Source organism: Microcebus murinus, chromosome 6 (assembly GCF_040939455.1).
Source record: "Microcebus murinus isolate Inina chromosome 6, M.murinus_Inina_mat1.0, whole genome shotgun sequence".
Lineage (NCBI taxonomy): Eukaryota > Metazoa > Chordata > Mammalia > Primates > Cheirogaleidae > Microcebus > Microcebus murinus.
The window spans coordinates 32,186,620-32,207,642 of record NC_134109.1 but is presented as its reverse complement, the minus strand read 5'-3'; the positions used below and the strand labels follow the sequence as shown (position 1 = coordinate 32,207,642).

The 21,023-nt window shown below is 52.2% G+C and overlaps 1 protein-coding gene across 3 annotated transcripts in view; it reads right to left on the bottom strand.

Moving 5' to 3' along the window:
• Positions 1–21,023, bottom strand: part of ACTN1 (actinin alpha 1) — a 93,292-nt gene that overhangs the window by 22,365 nt on the left and 49,904 nt on the right. For all 3 annotated transcript variants that reach the window (XM_012781151.3, XM_012781152.3, XM_012781153.3), the window contains exons 2-8: positions 19,539–19,653; positions 15,217–15,336; positions 8,203–8,289; positions 6,410–6,497; positions 5,789–5,867; positions 2,885–2,966; positions 1,007–1,092 (exon numbers count right to left, since the gene is read on the bottom strand). In XM_012781151.3, the coding sequence (XP_012636605.1) occupies positions 1,007–1,092; positions 2,885–2,966; positions 5,789–5,867; positions 6,410–6,497; positions 8,203–8,289; positions 15,217–15,336; positions 19,539–19,653 (657 nt within the window). The remainder of the gene's footprint in view (positions 1–1,006; positions 1,093–2,884; positions 2,967–5,788; positions 5,868–6,409; positions 6,498–8,202; positions 8,290–15,216; positions 15,337–19,538; positions 19,654–21,023) is intronic.

Genomic DNA, 21,023 nt, shown 5'->3' with positions numbered 1-21,023 from the left:
AGAAAGAGAAAAACCACAACAGTGGAGGAGAAAGGGTGGGTGGGAGGTGAGCGTAGACCGAGGCAGGGCAAGAAGAGACAAAGCGGGGATAGCAGAGGGGACAAGGGACAGCAGCAGGGGAGGTGGGGCAGAGAGTGGGCAGGGGCTCCCGTCATGCATTTCAACACAGGTCACTCGGACGCCATGCAGAGGGGGCCCAAGGGCCAAAGCCGTGAAGGTTCTGTGGTCATGGCAATGTTGTGCTTCTTCCTGCCTACAAGGGGGCCTGAGGAGGGGCATCTGCTAAGCCTGGCAACGAAAACGTCCACATCCTGAGTGTCTGTAGCGTGAACAGGGCCCTTTAGTCGCAGTACCCACGTGCAGTGCAGAACCTGCACAACTGGACTTAAGCCTCAGGCCTCCCCGAGCAAAACTGGGCCAGGACACTTGAAGGGGCTCCCCGCTGCCCACCCCCTCTCACTTCCTCCCAGGGGTTGTGCTTCTGTCTGGGAACACAGAGTGCAGCGTGACCACATGGGGGCCCAGGCAGGACACAGGAGAAGGCGCTTGGGCCTGGAGGGGCTGTGGTCAGATCTCCTAAATCAGGCACCTGTGCAGGAGAAGGTGAGGGCCTCACGATGCCTTTGTCAAACAGGTGAGTGAAGACAGGAGACGCCTCCCCGGTACTGCCGCCCTCTTGCCTTCTAGCACCCCAGAACCACCTGGGCAACTCACACACACAGCCCTTCCTGCTTAAGCCAGTCATCTGCATCCCGGAAGGTGAGCTCCTGCCCAGTTTTCTTGGTAACAGTGGAGGAAGATGAGAGAAATAGCAAGGTGCAGGGGAGGATCCAGCGAGAACAACACGCCACTTCCAAACCAGGGCAACCTGTCTGCCCAAGAGACCAGACCATCCAGATACCTGTCACAGGCGGGGGGCAGGGAGCGGGCAGGAGGGCAGGAGGACATGGTTTGGGATCCGGCATGAGGTGTGCTGGGCATGGCAGGGGCAGGGGGCCCCAGGTACCTTCTGGGCTCCAGAGAAGGCATGGTAGAAGCTAGACACATAAGTCATGATGGCTTTCTCATCCGGTCGGGCGGTTCCGACGATGTCTGTCAAGAAAAATCTGGAGTTAAAGCCAGCTGGTTCAGCGAACATCTGATACACCCCCTGACGTGATGTGGAAGGAAGCCCACAGCACCATGAAGTCTTCTCGCCAAAATGCTGAGCCTGAATCTAACCAGCCTCTGGCATCGACTTCCACTTAGGGGAACAGGAGAGAGAGGGGAACGAGCAAAGTGATGCCCAAAGGGGCAAACAGACAAACCCAGAATAAGGGACATGCTACAGGAGAACAGGCCCCGTTTCTGCAGCAAGTCAGTGCAGGAGTAAAAGGGGTGGAAGGGAGGTGAGCAGTGCTACGGACTAGACCAGACGTAAGAAACATAACCACTAAATGCTATGTGTGGACCTTGTTTGGATCCTGATTAAAACAAACCCAACTCTCAAAGACATTTCTTAGACCACTTGGGTAATCCAATTATGAACTGGGCAGTAGATGTGCCACAGAACTGTCCATTTGGTAGATGTGAAAGCTGTTGCATGGTTATATAACAAAGTATCTGTATTTTTAAGGTGTGTACTCTGAGGTACGCAGCAGTGAAATTTTATAACACTTGAGCTGTGTTTTAAGATGTTTCAACACAGAAAAGAAGAAAATAAAGTAACTGTGACAAAATCTCAGCAGGCATTACACCTGGATGGTGGATACACAAAAGTTCATTGTGCCATTCTCTCTGCTTTTGTCTGGGTTTGAAAACGTTCCTAATGACATTTTGAAATTTGAAACGTCGCTGATGGGGCAGAGGGGCAGGGTGCGGTTCTGGACCCCACCGTGGCCCCTCCCTGCCCCCCAGCACTGGGCAGGCACAGCTCAAAGTGGTGCCTGAGCAGGTGGGGCCAGAGACAAACCAGAGGGAAAGGGGCCATGGTGGGTGGGGCTTCTCCCAGGGGGCAATGGCAGGGTTGGGGGACAAGAAGACCTAGAGAGACCCCAGCCTGGAGGCAGCCAGCCCTGGCTTCACAGGCCCCTCCGCCCCGCAGATGCCTCTCTTCCCCTATAAGTGTCTGCTCCCCAGCCAGAGAGGCTTGCGTGACTAGAGGTGCAAAGGCGAGTTTAGTGGCCAGGAAGAGCTGAGTCTCCAGCCCCAGCCCAACCTTTGGTAAGGATTTTCATGCGTCAAACCCCGAACCTGTCCCCATCCAGGAAGCCTGGCCAGCAGGGGCTGGGACACACAGGCCTCAGTGAGAAACAGAAAGGTCAACACTGACTTGGGGCCTTCCTTTTCCACCCTACATGGGAGCCCCTTTCCCTGGCTGGGACCTGCTGAGCGAGTGGGCGGGAACTAGAGACCACCGCCAGCAGGAAGGTCCCAGCCGCACTTGTCTAGCGCCCTCCTCAGAAAGCAGAAGAGGGCGAGTTCCCCGGGTCACAAAGACTTTGAAGGTGGAAACACCACACCCCGCCCCCAGTCCGCAGGCCACCCCAGAGCTCTGAGGGTCAGGACGGTGCACCTCTCAGCCAGCGAGTGCCACTTCCCACGGCAAAGTGTGGGCAGGAGCTGGACAACAGGGGAACGCCCCGCTCCACTGCCCACCACCCGACTCCACCACAAAGATGAGAACACCCCCAGGCAATCTGTGCAAGAACAGCCTCAGTGCCCCTGGCAGTACCAGCTGTCACCTCTCCCTCCAAACCTCAGGGAACCTGACCTTCAGTTGACCCCCTCAAATGAGGCCCTGGAAGACCAGGCCTTCTCCCTTCCTGCTGGGCCCCAGCCCCTCTTAGCCCCAGGGAGGCAGGTCAGGGGAGGGAGGGGAGCACAGAAGAAATGCACCATTTACCTTCAGCATCCAGCATCTTGGGGATGTCCAGGTACTTCTCTGCCACGTCGAAGGCTGTGTTCAGATTTGTGAGTGGGTCATCCTAGAGAGAGAAGAGGAGGAGGTGAGATAAAGTGAGACCTTGACAAGTCACTGGCTACCCCCCACTGGGTAGTCACCACAACTGGGGGGCAGAGGGGACTTTCTACCAGCGCCCCCCCAGGGCTTAATCCTCAGGGGACAGCTCTGGGTGTAGAGGGCAGGTCTCCCCACCAGGACTCTCCAGCTGGGGGTTTAAAACATTCTCTTCCCCCCTCGCGCTTCAGTGTCCCAGGTGAATGAGGGGAAGAACCGTAGCCCGAGTTGGGGTAGGAAAGAGCTGCGAGCAGATGCATGCCTCAAGCTGGCGCTGGCCTGGGCACGATCACCCTTGACTTCTGGTTTCAGCTCTGCCACCAGCCAGTGGGCCTCGTGGGTAAGGAACCTGACCTCAGTTTCCCCACTTGTAACTCAAGAGTTGACTAGGAGCTGTCCTAGTCCAACTTAACTATGGGCTCGTCAAGAGTTGAAGTAGGAGCCTCTTTGGTCCCCATGTTCTATGAAATTTTGGGGCTCCTTTAAATAGCCACAGCTTCTTGACGATTCTGGCTTCTGCTACCTTTCCAAGAGGACTTAGTGGGGATTGGCAAGGATGCCGAGAAACTGAATCCCGCGGCGCTGGAATGCGATGTAAACGTAGGTGGGAATGTCAAACGGTGCAGCTGCTGCGGAGAACAGCATGGTGGCGCCTCACAGAGTTAAACAGAGAAGTGCCATATGCTCCAGCGAGTCCACTGCTGGGTAGGCACCCAAAAGAATGACAAGCGGGGTCTCAAAGAGTCATCTGTATGCCCTTGTTCATAGCAGCGTTATTCACTATAGCCAAAAGGTGGAAGCAGCCCACATGTCTGTCAATGGATGAATGGATAAACAAACATGGCTACACGTACAATGGAATGTTTTCAGCCTTAAAAAGGAAGGAAATTCTGACACGAGCTGCAACATGGGTGAACTTTGAGGACATTATGCTAAGTGAAATAATCCAGGCACAAAAGGACAGAGGCTATGTGATTCCACTTACGAGATACCTAGAGTAGTCATAGAGACAGAAAGTAGGAGGCGGGTAGCCAGGAGCTGGGGGGAGGGAAGAATGGGGAGTTATTGCTTCACGGGTACCGAGTTTCAGTTTTGCAAGATAAAAAGAGTTCTGCAGACGCATGGTGGTGGCGGTTGCACAACAATGTCATGTACTTGACCACTGAGCTGTGTATTTAAAAATAGTTAAGATGATAAATTTTGTGTTATGCATATTTTACCACAAACCCTTGTGGGGGGCTGGCAAGTCGAGATAAACCTGTCACATCCAACCCTACGCACCGCCAAGGTCTCTGGGCTCAGTCTGCTATTCCAGAGCCCTGAGCTGGGACTTCCCAGACCTTCTCCTTGGGCACCTTCCCAGTAGCAATTTTTTAAGAAAAAACTGTAAATGCAGGAAAACAAAACCTGAGTGGGGAGAGTTCTTTGCCAGGCCTCTCCCCTTCCATTCTTGGTTCCTCAGACTAACCTAAAGCAAGCTGGTTTTGTCTGCCCAGGACTCAGTTTCCCTGTTTGCCATGGTGAGAATTACGGGGCAACAAAGAGACAAATACATTCATCTGAGATGTTTTCAGGAGGAAATTGCTCAAAACAGAGAAGGTGGGGTCCTTTCGGGAAAGCCTCAGACAGCAGCCAGGATGATAAAGAACATTGCCAGGCAAGGATGGTCATTTCTGTCCAGGGCTGCGGCTGCCGGTGCTTAGGCCCAGGTACACACTCGCCTGTCTCTCTCGAGTCCAGGGACCACTGGGTCCCCAAGCCCACCCCACAGCTGGTGCAAGGAGGAAGAGCTTCCCCATCAGAGCTCTTCCACCTTCTCCCCTCTATGCCCAAGCACCAGCTGGCTCTGACAAGTTCTGTGTTTTCCGGAAAGTACTCCCAGTTCACTGGGCCCAGGTCTGCGCTAGTATTTGGGCTGGATTTTACTGATGCTACTGATATATGGAGAGGAACAGAGGGTGGGGAGGGCACTAACCAGGTATCAGAAAAGTCCCCTGGACTCTCACCTCCCAAGTGGCTGGTGCTTCCGGAGCATTTGGAATAGGGGAGGGGACTCTGGAACCGTGGGACAGCACAGGCCCCATTTCATATGGGGGTGGGCAGCAGCTGTGGATTAACTGGCCACTGCCACCCCCGCATATCCAAGCAAGGACACAGATACATGCACACCTGTCACCACAGCACATCATCTGAACAGGAAGGAGGTATGTGATGATGCCTTCAAAAGAAAAATTTGACACCTCTTGGATTTCCCACCTTGGCCCTGCTTCATTTGGCCATACAGCTTTCTGGAAGTCAGGGGGGGTTCTCAAACTGAATTGTTTTTCCTTGCAAAGCAGCTAAGTTAGTGGGCTGGGAACCCCCTTCCTCCCAAGGAGTTAGCCTGGGAAGCACCAAGCAGTATCAAAAGGAAACCCACCAACCAAACTTTGGCAATGAAAGAAAGGAAACCACGGGTGAGATAACCTGCCAAGGCTGGGATAAAACATCTCTTAGAGTACACAGTATTTTAAATTATGAAAGTAACAACTCCACCTTACAAAACCTAGAAAAACAGAAGGGAGAAACAGCACTTATTATTCCATCATCCTAAGGAAACTGCTGCCACAGTTGTGGGATTTTTCGCAGCGGGCCGTGCATGTGCACAAGTACACAAATGCTACACATTGCAAAGAAGAAGCCCTAACAGGGAAGGTGTTTTTCTGCTCCCTTCTAAATGGGGCTCTGTCTGGTTGGTGTAAGAGGCCAACCCCCTCAGGCAGTGGCAGGAGGCCAGGTGAGCGCACCTACCTTCCGCAGCTTCCCGTAGTCGATCAGCTCGGGCCGGTGGCGGTGGATCAAGGCACAGAAGCCGAGGCCGTCCTTCCAGCTGCCCAGGGAGAGAGGGGGGGTGAGTGAGGCTGAACAGATGGGCAGCCACACACGGGCAAGGGCAAAGCACCAGGCAGGGGTCTCCTCTATTCCAGAGAGGTGACTATGTAACTCTTTGGAGCAGGAGAAGACAGGACGGGAAGGGACATTTCTCCCTGCCACAATCCCAGACACTGGGGCAAAACTCCTGTTGGGGGCTGGCAAGTTGAGAGAAACCTGCCACATCCAGCCCTACCCAACCACCAAGGTCTCTGGGCCCAGTCTGCTGTTCAGAGCCCTGGGCTGGGACTTCCCAGACCTTCTCCTTGGGCGCGTTCCCAGTAGCAAGAGCATCAACCAAAGGTCTATCAGGCAGTAGCCACCTCCAAGAAAGTATGGGGTGGGGGAGGGGGTTCAAAGGGACGGCAATGACCCCTTCCCAAAAAAAGCTACTTCCTCCTCCAAGGGCCTCAGCTCTGTTCTAGGCCCCCAGGGGACCTGGGAGCTGCTAGGGGAGGCAGCCCAGGTTCTGCAAGAGCCCCTCAGCCCCCCACCACTCACCTTATATGGAAGTTCTGGATGTTGACATTTTTATAAGGAGCTGTCTTTCTCTGACACCACAAGAGGAGCCCTTCCTTGGCTGACGTTTCTGTGGGGAAGGGAACGGGCAAAAAGTTCAGGGGGCTGACTCAGCAGTGGAAGGGGCACCAACTCACAGAAGGCCCACTGTGGCCCCCAGATTCTAACCCTGCTGCTACCAAGGAGGGAAGAGGCCCTGGCCATCAACTCTATTCCCTTGACAAAGTCTGAGAAGTCATCTGAGAAACAGAAAAGCAAGCTAGGAAGCTTTTCAGCTAGCCACGTTACACATTTCAATTCTGAGATAATAGCCATTCAGACTTTCAGAATTATCACCCCCACTCCCTTTTACTCAAAGAAATGGTAGTGATATGAGTAAGTCGGCAACCTCTGTCGGGTGGCCACTCTGAAAAGGAAGGTTTGATTGGTCTGGGAAATCTAAACATGCAGGAGTCTCCAAACCGGACTATGCAGCCTATGGGGTGCGCACAGTTGAGTGAGAAGAAAGCTTTAGGACTCCTACCCAAATTTTGTTTTCATCTAAAAAACAAGGTTTCCTTATGTTTACTGCACAGATCGACACTGATGCCCTCCATTGCTCTGTGTGTGAAGCAGTCACCTCTCCATAAGGTAAGGCAGGCATTTGAGAGGGCCCAGGGAGCTCCCACACACTGCCCCCCTGTGTTCACATCTGTGAATTGCAGGTTGTGGTACCCAGTGAAATAGGGTCACAGATGACCTCACAAAAAGGACTTTAAAAGGATGTTCAAGGGTTGCTACAAAGACTGTAAACATTTTAAGCACAAGCAAACAATTAAAAAATTGGCAAAGCTAATGTTTCTACTTAGTTTAAGCTCTTTGTCAGTTACATCACAAGATTAAAACAATGACAATTTAATCAGACACAAGGAGTCCACGCAAAAAATCATCACGAAGTCTGTCTGAAAATGGATTTATATTCACTAACAAGAACCATACCCTGAGTGACTACTATGAGGTTTTTTCAACAACTCCAGCCCTAAATACCAAGTACCTATAAACTGCACTTAGACACATTGCTGTACCACAAAATGCAAGTCCCTATTTCAATAACAAAGCAATTTAATCCTCATTGTTTTCATTAAGAAACTCCTTAGAATAAAAATGCTTAAAATCTCTGTCATTAAAATGAAGTGAGAATTTTAAAATGTCTCCATCTCATCTTTTAAAAATATGTCTTGGTATATATGTTTTATCATATGCATAGCAATATACAAATATTACAAAATAAATACATGCATATCAGACATAAAGCTCAAAAACTGCTGGATTACATCACTGCCCCAGACTATGGTGGCCCTTGCAGATCTGCGAAGTGGCCACTAGAGGGTGCTATGGGAGCAAAATGGAGAATGTGGGGGCAACTCGGGCACCACCTCCTGGAGGCTATTTCCCCACCCTTTGGGATTAACAACTCAAGAACTAGGTGAGGTTTCCAATACACTTCCCCACGGCAGCTCCATCTTTCCCCAAGTGGGGAGTTTCGCTGGGGCCAGCACACCTAAGGGAACCAGCAGCCCATATAGTTCTCACTTCTCTACACAGACTAGGGGGCAGATGTTCAGGAATGGGTAGGAAGCCCATGGACCTGTGTCCATCTACATCCGCTGCCCCGGGGGGGGGGGGGTGGCCCGGGGAGGGAGGTCTCCAGGCTGAGCCTGGGGAGGTAGATGAGACGGCAAAGGCAGGGAAGAAGTGCGCGCTTGGGGAAGGAGTGGATCAAAGCAGAAACCCACCTTCCACGGAGATGTCCTGGATGGCAAAGCGAAGGATGATGGTCCAGATCATGCCCAGGGTCATTTTCACATTCCCATCCACGATTTCTACAGAAACAGCAGCAGGACACGTTAGGATGGGTCTCAGCATGGACAGAACTACCATTCCCTCAGTGCCCACGTCGCTCCAGGCACCACACTAGGAATCAAAGACTACAGGGCTCCACTTCTAGAGGGAAATAGGATGTTTTTTAAAGTTAGTGCAATAAACTGTGACAGGTGCCAGGAAAGAAGTCTATTTGGGACATAAGGAAAGTATAGTCGGTCCTACTTGTAGACAGCGGGCACATCAGGAAAGGCCACAGGGAAGGGGGGTGTCTTAAACCCCATGCTGTGCTTACCAGCCTGTTGGGAGAGGAAGGGGAGGATTTCTAAGCCATCCCAAATGTCCTGGCAACTCCCTGAGCTGGGGATCTCTGGGCAATCACAGCTCTCAAAATAGCCACCCACACACAGAAAGTCAGCGCAACCCTCAGAAAGTCAGACTTAAAGTTTTGTAAACTGCCATCTTGAACAATTCATGGACTTAACCTTATAATGCCATTGGTTGGGTATTAAAATAGATTTCTTTTTAAAAATCAAACAACAGCTTTAAGATCACAACTAAGAAACCTATTACATTCAGTCTAAGCAGCACTTTTTAGACTTTTAAATGCTATAAATTCTATTAAGTAGATTTTGTTTCTTTTTCTCTGTACCAGTCCTAGAGGCAGGGAATACAAACGTAAATTAGCCCTATCTTTAAGGAGCCTAAGACATGGAGCAATTTGTGGTCTTGAACAAGTGACACTCAAATGTAGACTCCCCACCCTCACCTGCTTCCAGACCAGGAGATAGTAACCTGGCCCATGGTAAGGCATCCTCAGGTAAGAGTAAGGTACCCAAAGAACATCTTCATTTTTCCTACCTGCAACACTAATTTTAGGGGACACCCAACAGAACCACAAGGGGCCATTTTCAGGAAGTCCTGATTCCCTCAGCCCACATCCACTAGGATTTGCACCCCACCAACCCCATAAACAAGAGTAGATTTCCATTAAGGAAGTTACACTGTAAGATCTTAGCCCCTTCCTCAGAAGTGAGGACAAAGCTATATGCTACTCTACGGTCAATAAAGAATAATGCCTGGAGTGACACATGGCCACAACTGCCCCCAGAGGGCAGGTAACCTGCTGAGGCTGCCCTGGGGTGCTGGGCAAAGGACGAATAGTGTCCACTCTGGACATGGGATAGGATGCAACTCTTCCTGTGAACAGGGAGGTTTAAATCCCCGGCCCAGAGCCTGGACACCAGAGAGGCACTTCCCACATCCAAGGGCTTGGGTTAGAGAGAAGCAGAGAGCTGCAGCGGCATACGACGCCTTTCGCTAACAAGCACCGCAGCCAGCCAGCACTTTGCAGAGCATGCTGGGGCAAGGCAGAACCACCCATTAAGAATCAGCTCACCAAGCGTTGATATTTTTAAAATGCACTTTCGTTTATGACTTCCAATGGCTTAACATCTGTAACATTTAAAGAGCACATCTAAATTGATAAGACAAAAAGTCTAAATTCTCAATAGATAAATAGGCAAAACACATGAACAGACACATCACAAACATGAAATAAATATAACCAATTCATGAGAATGTTCGATCCCTCTTATAATCAAAAAAATAAGACATCATTGTCCCAGCTATTATTATAAATTAGCAAAGTTAAAAACCACACACACACACCCCTGATGCTACCAATACTATCAAACTGAAGCTAGAAGTATAAATTGGTTTAAAAATTTTTTTTAATAAACTGCTGGGAAATAATTTGGCAGCAGGGAGCAAACATGATAAAATTATTCAATGTTTTGACAGTAAAATTCTACCTCTAAGGCTGGGTGAGGTGGCTCCAACCTATAATCCTAGCACTCTAGGAGGCCAAGGCGGGAGGATTGCTTGAGCTCAGGAGTTCAAGAAGAGCCTGAGCAAGAGCGAGACCCCGTCTCTATTAAAAAGAAAGGGGGGGGAGACCCAGCCCAGCACTGCAGTCAGTGTGCGCCTGTAGTCCCAGCTACCCGGGAGGCTGAGGCAGAAGGATCACTTAGAGCCAGGAGTTGGAGGTTGCAGTGAGCTACGATGATGCCACTGCACTCTACCCTGGATGACAGAGTGAGACTCTGTCTCAACAAAAACAAACAAGGAAACTGAACCCCCCCCTCCTCACAACCCCTATCCTTAAAAAAAAAAAAAAATTCTATCCTTAGGAATCTATCCCTAGCCAATGACCTGAAATGCAAAGTAAGAAGGCTTTCTGTGTTAAATGTGCTTGTTGCAAGGCTATTTCTGGTGGCCCTAAATCGGAAACCATGTGCACGTACAAAGTACATGGATTGACAGAGTAGGTCCCCAGACCCCATCGGCCTCTGCTCAACACCTCCAGGGCTTCCCACTTCCCGCAGAGTCAAAGCCAGTGACCAGTGAGGCCTGGTGGTCGGTCTGGCACTTGGGCCTCCCTGCAGCTCCCCCTGGGTGTCCATGTGGCTTGTCCCTGGCCCCCCTCCAGTCCCCACTCACACATCCCTTCTCACCAGCACCTTCCTTGACCACTCAAGTGATGCCCTGCTTTAGTTCTCCCTGGCTGGACATGCGTGCATGTGTATTTTCTCTTCTCCCTTCTAGAATGTACACTCTATGAAGGTAAGAATATTTTCCATTTTGCATCACTACTTAGAGCCCAGTATAGTGTCTGGCACTGAGAAAGCCCTCTGTCAGCATTTGTTGAATGAATGCATGAAGCAGGTACTAAACACAAGAGGGTGAACGGGCAGAGGTAGCACAGGCCTGTCGGGCCCCCTGACAACACAACGGCACTCGGTCTCTTCGAGGGTAGGGCCCTGGTCTGGAACAGAGCACAGCTGGGCTCAGTCAATAGACAATTAACACAGCCGTTAAAGATTACATTCATGAATTTTTAATGAGTTGGAAAAAATCTTTAAAATAGAGAAAATGAAAAAAGCAGGTACAAAGTTTTATGGATAGTTTTAAGTATAAGGGGAAGAGAAATATTTTCAAGCCTTGAAAAAGCTCTGAGTGGTAATCCTGAAGCCCAGCCCTCCTAGGAGTGGCCCCCGCAGTGCTGGTGGACCCCTCACCCCCCCACACACACCGCCCCACTCTGTGAAGGTCAAATCTCTTGGCCTCTGGCTGGCCCGGCCTCCACTGGCCTTGAGCTCACTGCCCGCAGACCTGACTTCCTGGAGCCCTCCCAGGACTAAGGGGGGTGGGGGGTTCTCTTTGGGTCTTGCCTAGTTGTTCCTCTGCTTCCCCAGAACCCCCCCAGGAACTTTTGCTCACTGAACTCTCATTCATGCCAAGGAAAACAGGTGCCAAGCACAGGCAAAGAAAGCGGGTGTGTTCAATTGACAGCCCACGCACCACCCAACCCCAGTCCTGCCTGACTCCTGTCCCCCCACCACACCACAGGTGACCCTCCCAGAGGGCTCTCTGTTCCCCTTCCCCAGGATGGGGGTCCTTTCCCCCAGGCCTCTCGATGTCTGCAGCAGGCACGCCCATCTTCCTGGCAGCTTTACACCAGGGTCTGTCTGCAATGTGCGGCCCAAACAGAGTTCCAAGGCCACAGCCAGGCTCTGCGGAACAAGCCGTGACGGTGGATCGACGACGTCTGCCACGGGTGTGGAAAGCGGCGGCGCCGAGTGTCTGCGTTCCTGGTCTACGGAACCTGTTTCTCCCTTCCCCTCGCTCCAGGGACACAGCCACCTGCACGCTACTCAGCCCCGTAGAATAAATGGTGCTGCAGAAATTCCACGTGACAGGCGTTAGAACCCCCAGGGCCACACCTTCCAGACCAACGCTTTGCTACAGCACCCACCGCCCCTCCACGCTGGGGACCGATGCTAAACCACTGAGACCACCCAGGCTCGTGGCACCTCTCCCCGGGCTAAATCCCATCCCTTTGCCCAGGCCAGGTCTCAATTCCATGATATCTGGGCATCAAAGGAGAAATCGTAAGGCTCTTTGCTAACCCCTCCCTGATGTACAGAAGTTCCTTGCCTCCAGCCTCCACTTGAACACCTTCAGGGACAGGGAACTCACCACCTACCAGAGCCCTGGTTCTACCCCCTAAGGCTCCCTAAGGCTCTGTACATTATCCAGAATCGGCCTGCCAAAGGGGCTCCCTCCAAGGCCTGGCTCTGCCCTTCAGGGTTGACTAGAGAGTCTAGTCCTTGCACCACATGATGAACCTTCAAAGCCGGGGAGGGGGCCTGGTCCCCGCAGCACAGCCCTCAGCAGCCCGGGATGTTTTTCCATCAGGACCCCCAGCAATGGCCCTCCCCCATCTCCATTCCAGGTGATCATTCCAGGTGATCCACACCACTGCCTTTTATTTTATACCCTACAGCAGTAAACCTAATTTCATTAAAAAAAGAAAAAAACCCAAACCCATTTGGTGCCTTGTTTAGTTTCTTGGCTCAGCAGAGTGGCCACCCTAGCTGCAAATGGGGATAGGTGATTTCAAGCCAGGAAGCCTCAGCTAAGAACACTGGCTCCCCAGGGTGCTGAGAGGGTAAAGAACACCTCATCTTAAAGCAGCCCTTTTAAAAGCCTTGGGTTTCCAGCGCCTGTGTTAAAAGCAGTGGAAGACCGTGGCCGGCGGGTGAAGCGACCTCCCAGCACAGCAGGGGCAGCAAGAGCAGCCCACGCTGCTCCTCGTCCCTCCACTGGGGCAAGCACGGCCGACTCCACCTGCCGCTCCGTGGCTCAGGAAAATCAGACGTGAAGCTGTGCGCTGGGCCCCCACCGGGGGAGGCACGGGAACAGGGCTGATCTCAGCTCTGGAGCCCAGACGCCTGGGTCACACCCTGGCGCCGCCACATAGAAGCGGCCAGGCTCAGGGTCTGGGCTCACATGACTACACCCCTCACTCCAGCAACTCTTCTGAGCCTCAGTTTCCTTAGTTGTGAACCGTGGCTGATAACACCCTCCAAGCCTGTCGTGGGCGCAGGGGGAGATGACCCCCGTGAAACATCCGGTCCAGCCAGGCACAGGGCTGGTACTCAGAAAGTGCTATTCTCTCCTACTTGTCCCTGCAGTAGAGATGTCAAACTTTCCTGTTAGTACCTAAATTTTCCTTTTTAAAAATCTGGATTTCTGGCTTCTTTTGAAAAATTAGAAGACCTGGCCATGCTGTACTCCCAACACAGCAACAACTTAACTACGTTTGCATGGCGCCTGCCCTGATTGGGACATGCTCTCTCCAGGTCACCACAGGCCCCGCCCATCCCCATTGCTCACCCCTGGCCAACGTCACGCATTCTCCAAACTTGCCTGCCCCGGTGGGCGTCTGAGCTCGCGCCAGACCACCTGAGAGGCATCTTCTTTGGCCTCCCAGGCCTGCTTTGTTCAAACTTTTCCTGCCAAGTCTTTAGTCTTCCCTAATAAAACAAACTTATCTTTTCTTAATAAAAGGCAGAGAACATGTTCCCAATCACAAAGCAGAGTACCCTGCTATGGGCAAGTCCTTTCAAACATTTACTGAGCACCTACTGTGTGCATCACGCTGCTAGGAGCTGGGGCCACAGGACGCAGAAGTGCATGGTTTCTGCCCTTGAGGAGCTCACAGCTGGGAGGATGCTGGGATCCACAAGCCACTGCCTGCGACCACCTCAGGCACTGGCCTGAGTTCCCCATAAGGGTGGGGTTAGCAAACTTTTTCTGCAAAGGCCCGACAGGAAATATTTCAGGCTTTGCAAACCATATGATCTCTATCACAACTACTCAGCTCTGCCATTCTAGCACGAAAGCCACAGATGATACATAAACAAATGGACGTGGCTGTGTTCCAATATTTACAAAAGCCCGTGACAGGCAGATTTGACCCCGTGCACTGCAGTTTGCAGAGCCTGTGCTCGAGTGTCTCAGTTTGATGCATCCACATAAAATCCTTCAATTTCTAGAAGAACAGGGACTCTAGGCACCACCAGAGAAGAGATCTGCTCCTCTGGGCTTACCAGGAGCAAGACCCCCACCCTCTCCAAGGAACGGCCACTCTCTGGGGGCATTTCTCCTGTGTCGCGAAGACCTGGGCTTGAATTCTGGCTTTGCCACTTACTGAGGATAGAAACTTGAGCAAGTAATGTAATCTCTTTAAGCCTCTGTTTTCTCATGGTAAAATGGGGACAACAATTAGAGCTACCTTATAGGGTTGTTTGAGGATTAAGTGAGGTCACCCTTGTGAGGGGCTTCTGGGCGGTGCCTGCCACAGCCAGTGCTCCCTACGCACAGCCGTGGTGTGTCCTGAATGAACGCACGAGACTGTGTCCTGTTCCTCTTCAGGTCTCCCATCACACGGCAGGTGCCCAACACTGAAGGGGCCTGGGTAGAGTATCCTAACTTCCTCAACCCACCCCCAAATCCCTCAGAGATGCCACAGAGCACCCAAGAAATTGTGCTACCTTCTTTTAATCATTAACAACACACTGATGATGGCTTACATGGCATTTTAAAAGGTTTTTCTAAGTGAAGGAAAAGAGCCAAGAAGTTACACTGCAGGGAAATGCACTGAAAATGCCTAGAGGCTCCTGGACATCAGTCCCCCCAGTGCAAGGGGGCCTCGGGGCAGCCTCCACCCTCCTCCCCACCAGTGTCTGCACACCCGCCCCAGCCCGCAGGACGCTCCGCTTCTGGCAGCAGAGCGCGGCATTCCACACACGGGCCTCCACGCTGCGAGGACTTGGCTGGGGGGGTGGGCACAGGAAGAGGGTGTGAGTCCTCAGTTTGGGGCAGGGCTGAGACTGGAAGGAAAGTGCTGCTGTTACACGAAGAATCCGTAGTCCAACTAGATGGGGGCTCTGGGGGACCCACTGCCAGCCAAGTGCCCCCAAGTGATGTGTGGGCCCAGCAGTCGGCCTAGAAAAGGCCAAGGGAACTGGAGGGCAAAGAAAAGCAGGCTCCTGGGGCAGTCGAGGGCAGGCCTTACTCACCTTCGGCTCCGATGGACACCAGTTTGACCCCTTTGCTGGCTATGAAATCCAGGGCCTTGTTGACGTTGGAGATCTTGTGCACCCTCATCTTGCCCCTCTCTGGCTTGGCCAAGCGTTCGCCTGAGTGGGTCAGGAGGGAAGAAAGTGAAGGTGAGATGCTACGATCCAGAGGCCAGGGCTGCTCTCGCGACACCTCACCCAAGGCACAGCTTAGGTGGGGGGGTGTGCATGTGCGTACACGTGTGTGCATGTGTCTGGATATGTGTGTGCATGTGTGTACACGTGTGTGCATGTGTCTGGATGTGTGTGCATGTGTGTACACGTGTGCATGTATGTGGATGTGTGTGTGTCTGCATGTGTGTACACGCACCTCTCAGGTGCTGCAGAACGCTACGTTGGCTGGGCATGAGAGGGACAGTCTACCCTGCCTCTTTTTTCTTTCACTCCTCAGATCTAAACCTGCTGGCATCCACTCAACATTTCTTTATTACACCCCTACTGCATGCCAGGGATTTGGCTGGGTACTAGGAATATGGGGGTGAATAAAATAGTTTCTTGCCTTTATGTAATTATAATCCAGTAGGAGAGACAGACCTTAAACAGAGAAATACACAAATAAATATATACAATGAACAAAATACCAAGAAGATTCAATGCTCTTCAAAACGGGAGGAGGATGAGGAGGAGGAAGGAGGAATGGAGGAGTGGTCGGGGAAGGCCTGAGTCTTTGCAGCCAGGCAAATACTGCAGGGAACTGTGATCAAGGCAGAGGGAACAGCACATGCGAAGGCCCTGAACTCCTAGTCTAGACTGTTCTGCCCTGGGAATGGGGTGCCAGTCACCCTAGAGTACTGTGAAAACGTTCCCTGGTGTTTAAATGGAGTTGTCCACCGCAGCACTGCCCCATTTGAGAGCCACAGCTGTTGTCCTGTTACACTGCCTCCTGCGAGCACCCACGGCTGGGCTCTGGGTCAGCCCTCCACCCCCGCTCAGCCCCCACTGCCTCCACCTCCAGCTCAGGTTTCAGGGCCAGAGGCTTTGGGGAAACAAGAGGAGCTGGTTCTCCAAATACCCCACTAAGAGCACTTTTACCCCAGAACAGACAGCATCCAGGGACCTCCTAAAATTATTTGAAAATTTTTAAGTACAACACGTGTGGCCGTACCTAAGGAAGGGGTATATAGCTTTCAGAGTCTCCAAGGGGTCTTCAAGGCTGACAACCACCATCCTAGAGCCTGAAACTCGGGACCCTTGTGCCTGCCACAATCACGGGCCCAGCCGCCTCCCAGCACATCAGTGGCCTGCCTGAGAGGGGTTGAGGGGCCGGCGGCTGTGACACTGAGCCAGGCCCCCCCTGTGGGAGTCCTACTCTCCAGGCAGCCTGCCGGCTTCTGGAAGACAGCAGACTTCCTGCCACAGACAGGATTTGCTTGTCAGCTCCCAGGGAAGCACAGCTGCTTTTTTAATTAAATCAAGACTTTCCACTCGTGGCTCTCCTGAGGCCATGGCTACTGCCCGGCAAGGTACCCACCATTTCCTGCCCAGGGAAGATGGCACAGGGCCCCTGCCCCACAGGACTGATGGCGGCAGCACCACGTCCCTCCCTAGACGTGCTCCTGCCCCAGCCCTTGGGGCCCGCTAAGCCTGGGCTCCCCAGCACCGCCAGCTGTGCGGCTGGCTGCACCCGCTGCTCCACGACAACAGTGGAGGAGGCGAGGTTACACACAGGAGGACGGGAAAAGCTGCCCAGGCCAGCAGCTCTCACACTTCAGCCAGCACAGAATCACCCGTGGAACTTGCTAACCTATAGATGTCCAGCCCCCCGCCCCCCAACAAGTTCCTGACTTAGGAGGTCTGGGGTAAGGTCTGTCTGGGAATCTGCATTTGGACAAGTGGTCCTGCTGATTCTGGCATGAGTGGTCCAGGGACCCCTCTTCGAGAACCTCTGTAGGCAGCATTCCCCTTCCATCTCCTCAATCCCTGGCACCCTGCCCATCTCCAAAGACGCTCAGGAGGAGAGGCAGCATTTCACTGAGCAGGTCTCCCCAGCCCTGGGAAGAGACACGTAGGCTTCGCAGACGTGCACGGGCTCCCCGGGCCTGGGTCAGACCCATCCGGCAGGAACACACGGAGGGTCTGAGGACAAGCCTGGGGCTGGGCATTCAGTCACTCCAAGGTTTCTGCAGCACCACCTACAGGCCAGGACAGCTCCAGGCACTTGGGACACAGAGACAAGACAGTTCCTGCCCCAAGGAGCTCAGTGAGGGGTGGGGAAGACAACAAGAGAGCCAGAAGTGATCAGGGAGGAATTAATGGGGTGTCATGGGTGGGGCAATAATAAGCTCAGATGTGGGGGTGTCAGGGAAGCCTTCTTGGAGGAAACCCCCAAGCTGAGTTTTGAAGAACGAAAAAGAGTGATGCCAGGTTTGTTTGTTTTCCACTGGGGAATGTTGGAGGAGGTAGGAAAGGACACTCTAAAAGGCAGCTAGAGGAAAACAGTGTGGCGGTGCCTCAAAAAACTTAAACAGAGAATTACCGTGTATGATCCAGCAATTCCACTTCTGGGTATGTGCCCCAAAGAATTAAAAGCAGGGATTCGAAAAATATTTATTTGTACACCCATGTCCATAGCAGTATCAATCACAATAGCCAAAAGGAGGAAGCAATCCGAACGTCCATCAGCAGATGAACAGATGAAGTGTGCTGACACCTGCAGTGGGTCTGATGCAGCCTTTACAAGGAGCGATTGTGACACACGCTACGGCATGGATGAACCTGGAAGACACTATGCTAAGTGAAACAAGCCAGCCACAAAGGACAAATACTGCAAGGTCCTACTCATATTAGGTACTTAGAGTTGTCAAACTCGTAGAGACAAAGCAGAATGGTGGCTGCCAGGGGCTGGGGAGAGAGACGAGTGGGGAGTTCACGTTTTAAGGGCTACGGAGTTTCAATTCGGGAAAATGAAAAGAGTTCTGGAGACCGAGGGTGGTGAGGGCTGCACAACAGTGCGAACACGCTCGGTGTCACTGAACTGGATGCTTAAAAATGGCTAAAATGCTAAATTTCGTGTTACGCAAAAGTACCACATACACCAAAGCATAAACAGCACACACACAGGTTTTATCGGAAAGGGAAGCATAATGTAAAAAACTATTAAAAAAAAAAAAAAAAAGAGGGAGCGCTTGTGCAAAGGCACAGGGAACAGAGAGCACGTGTCATCTGGGGAGAGCTGCACGTCTCCCCGTGTGGCAGAGGGTGTGAGGCCTGATACCTTTTTGGGAATAGTTAGTTGAAAACAAAGCAGGTGCCAGCTCACGAAGGATCCTGCAGGCGAAGCTAAGGAATGTGGACTGCAGGCTCCAAGCCCCAGGAGGCACCGAAGGGCTATGAGCAGGGAACAGCATGGCCATATTTGGACAGCGGGGCGATCCCTCTGGCTACAGCGTGGAGGGACTGCAGGGAGAAGCTGAGGGGCCCAGGGCCTTTGTGATATCATCTAGGTGAACATCGGGGGTTAAGAGGAGGACTGGGGAGAAGGAAACAGGTGAACAGAACATGAGGGGCAAGCCAGAAGGAAAAGCAAAGAAGAGCTGTCTATGACCCCCAGTTAGGTGCAAAATTAGTCTGTGGCAGGAAAAAGAGATTTATTGAGGCAGGAGTGACAAGCACAAGTCTGGACATGCTAAAAGGACCCTGTGGGACATCTGGGTGGAAATGCCCAAGGAGGTTCAGTGTTTGAGAGGGGGTTCAAGGTGGGGAGTTCTGGGCTGAGATTAGGCCTAGGACTCAATGGCACCTGGTGAAGGTAAAGTGAAGTGAGTAGCTAAGATGGCCTGGTACATGCAGCAAGGCTAGCCTCGCAGGGACCACCACCCTTAAAGGGCAAAGGCAAGCTGAGATGTGCATTCAAGTGGAGCTGTCCCTCCAGATATCAGGACAAACTAGGGGCTGGGTAATGGCCTGGGGTCATCTGGATATAGGTAACTAGGCAGTTGTGGAGCCAAGGTTTAGAGACAGTCACCCATGGTTTCATTCCTGGCCACTGAATCCTGGCATTTTGGAGGAGAAGGAACCTCAGAGACCATTCTTCAAAACTCCTCTTTTTGCAAATGAGGATGTTGAGGCAGAAAGGCAAAGACAGCAGGATGGTGGGCAGCAGAACGAGAGCTGAGGCCCAGTCTGCTAGTCCGAATTCACACATGCCATCCCTGGTTGTCTCAAGAGACCCAAGGCCGGCTGTGCCCACAGGCAGAGCAGATCAGAGGTGTCAGGGCAGAAGCCAGTGAGCAGCACCTCATCCTGGGCTGGGCCTACCTCACCTGAGATGACCTCCAGCAGCAGCATGAGCTTCAGGCCGTCCCGGAAGTCCTCCTCAATGTTCTCGATCTGCGTCCCCGCCTTCCGGAGGTGGGAGTTGCACCACGCCGTGAATGTCTGGGCAAAGGGAAGAAGGGCGAGTGGTCAGGCTCCCCCACAAGCCACACAGTCTCTGAGGCCCTCAACGGGGGTCTACACGGGTGCCCAGGACCCACCCACTGCCTCATACCATCTTTCCAGTTGTTCTGTATAAGGGACAAGGGGGCTGGCATTGTCCCCCTCATTGGACAAACCATTTAAAGGGGCCAGGGAAGGTGGGCACCCACTCAGCAGAGGCCACGGAACCTCTCAGCAGAGTGGTCCCACATAGTCTCATTCCCCTCATCAACCAGGCGCCGAGCTCCCCACTGGGTAGCAGGTGAGGGGCTACACAGAGTCCACAGCAGGGCTGGGCACAGTGGCATAGACGAAGCAGCACCTCCCTTAACACCACTTTCCCACCCTCTTGCAAAGACGTCAGCTCCACCCACATTTAGAAGTGCCACAATTCCATTCTTAGCAATTTCTCTCTTAGGTTATAAGACCTAGTTTCAATCTTCACAGTTTTAAGGCAAAGGAACGCAGAGGTAACATATTAAGCCCCATTGACACCTTAGGGTAAATTAGTTTATTAAATCCTTTCTCACTTGGCAGCCAGCAAAGAGAAAGAATTAATGTGTGTTGCTGGGGACAGAGTTCAGAGGCATAGTGTCACAATAAGGAGACAATGATAAGTCCCCCGATGTGTATTTGGAGTGGGGGTGAGGGCACCTTAATGTGCAAAAGCATGAAGAAGAATTTTAGAAAGGGAATGTAAGGAGGTTAAATGCAAAGACCATCAACTTTGTAGCTACTTCTCTTTTAAGCAGATCATGATCAGGCGGGAGGGCAACCAAGCTGTCCTGTGCCAATAGCACCACCTGGTGGCTAAAACAGGAACAGGGTGACTCAACAAACAAACAAAAGCATGCACTTCAGTTTACATGTCCATCTCAAACCTGGTCTCTGTCCAGCTGTCACCATCTATGGCAACCAGAGAGAAGATCCCTCTTGCTTTAGATCCAGACCTTTCACTGGCAACTCCAGATTTCTCTGCACCGATGGCACTGTCAATTACATGGCGCTCACCCAACAGCGGGGCCATTCAGTTCTCTTCCCACCTGACCCGCAAAGTTCCAGGGTAAGCAGTGTACTGTTAGGGAAGGTCACCAGACTCATGACCTCACCACCCCTTCCCTCCTGTCCTGAGGCACTCCAAAGTAAAGTGGCAATGGGTGGGCAGGGGGAGGGAGGAATTACCACACCAGTGATTATCAGGGGGGAAACAGCTGCTTAGATTTTACAAGCAAAAGTTGAAGACCCCGTAAGCAGGAAGGGGACAGAGAGATGGGCGTTAACACTCCACGCAGGTGGGAGGTGGGGGAAGGAACAGCATTAAGACATCCCTC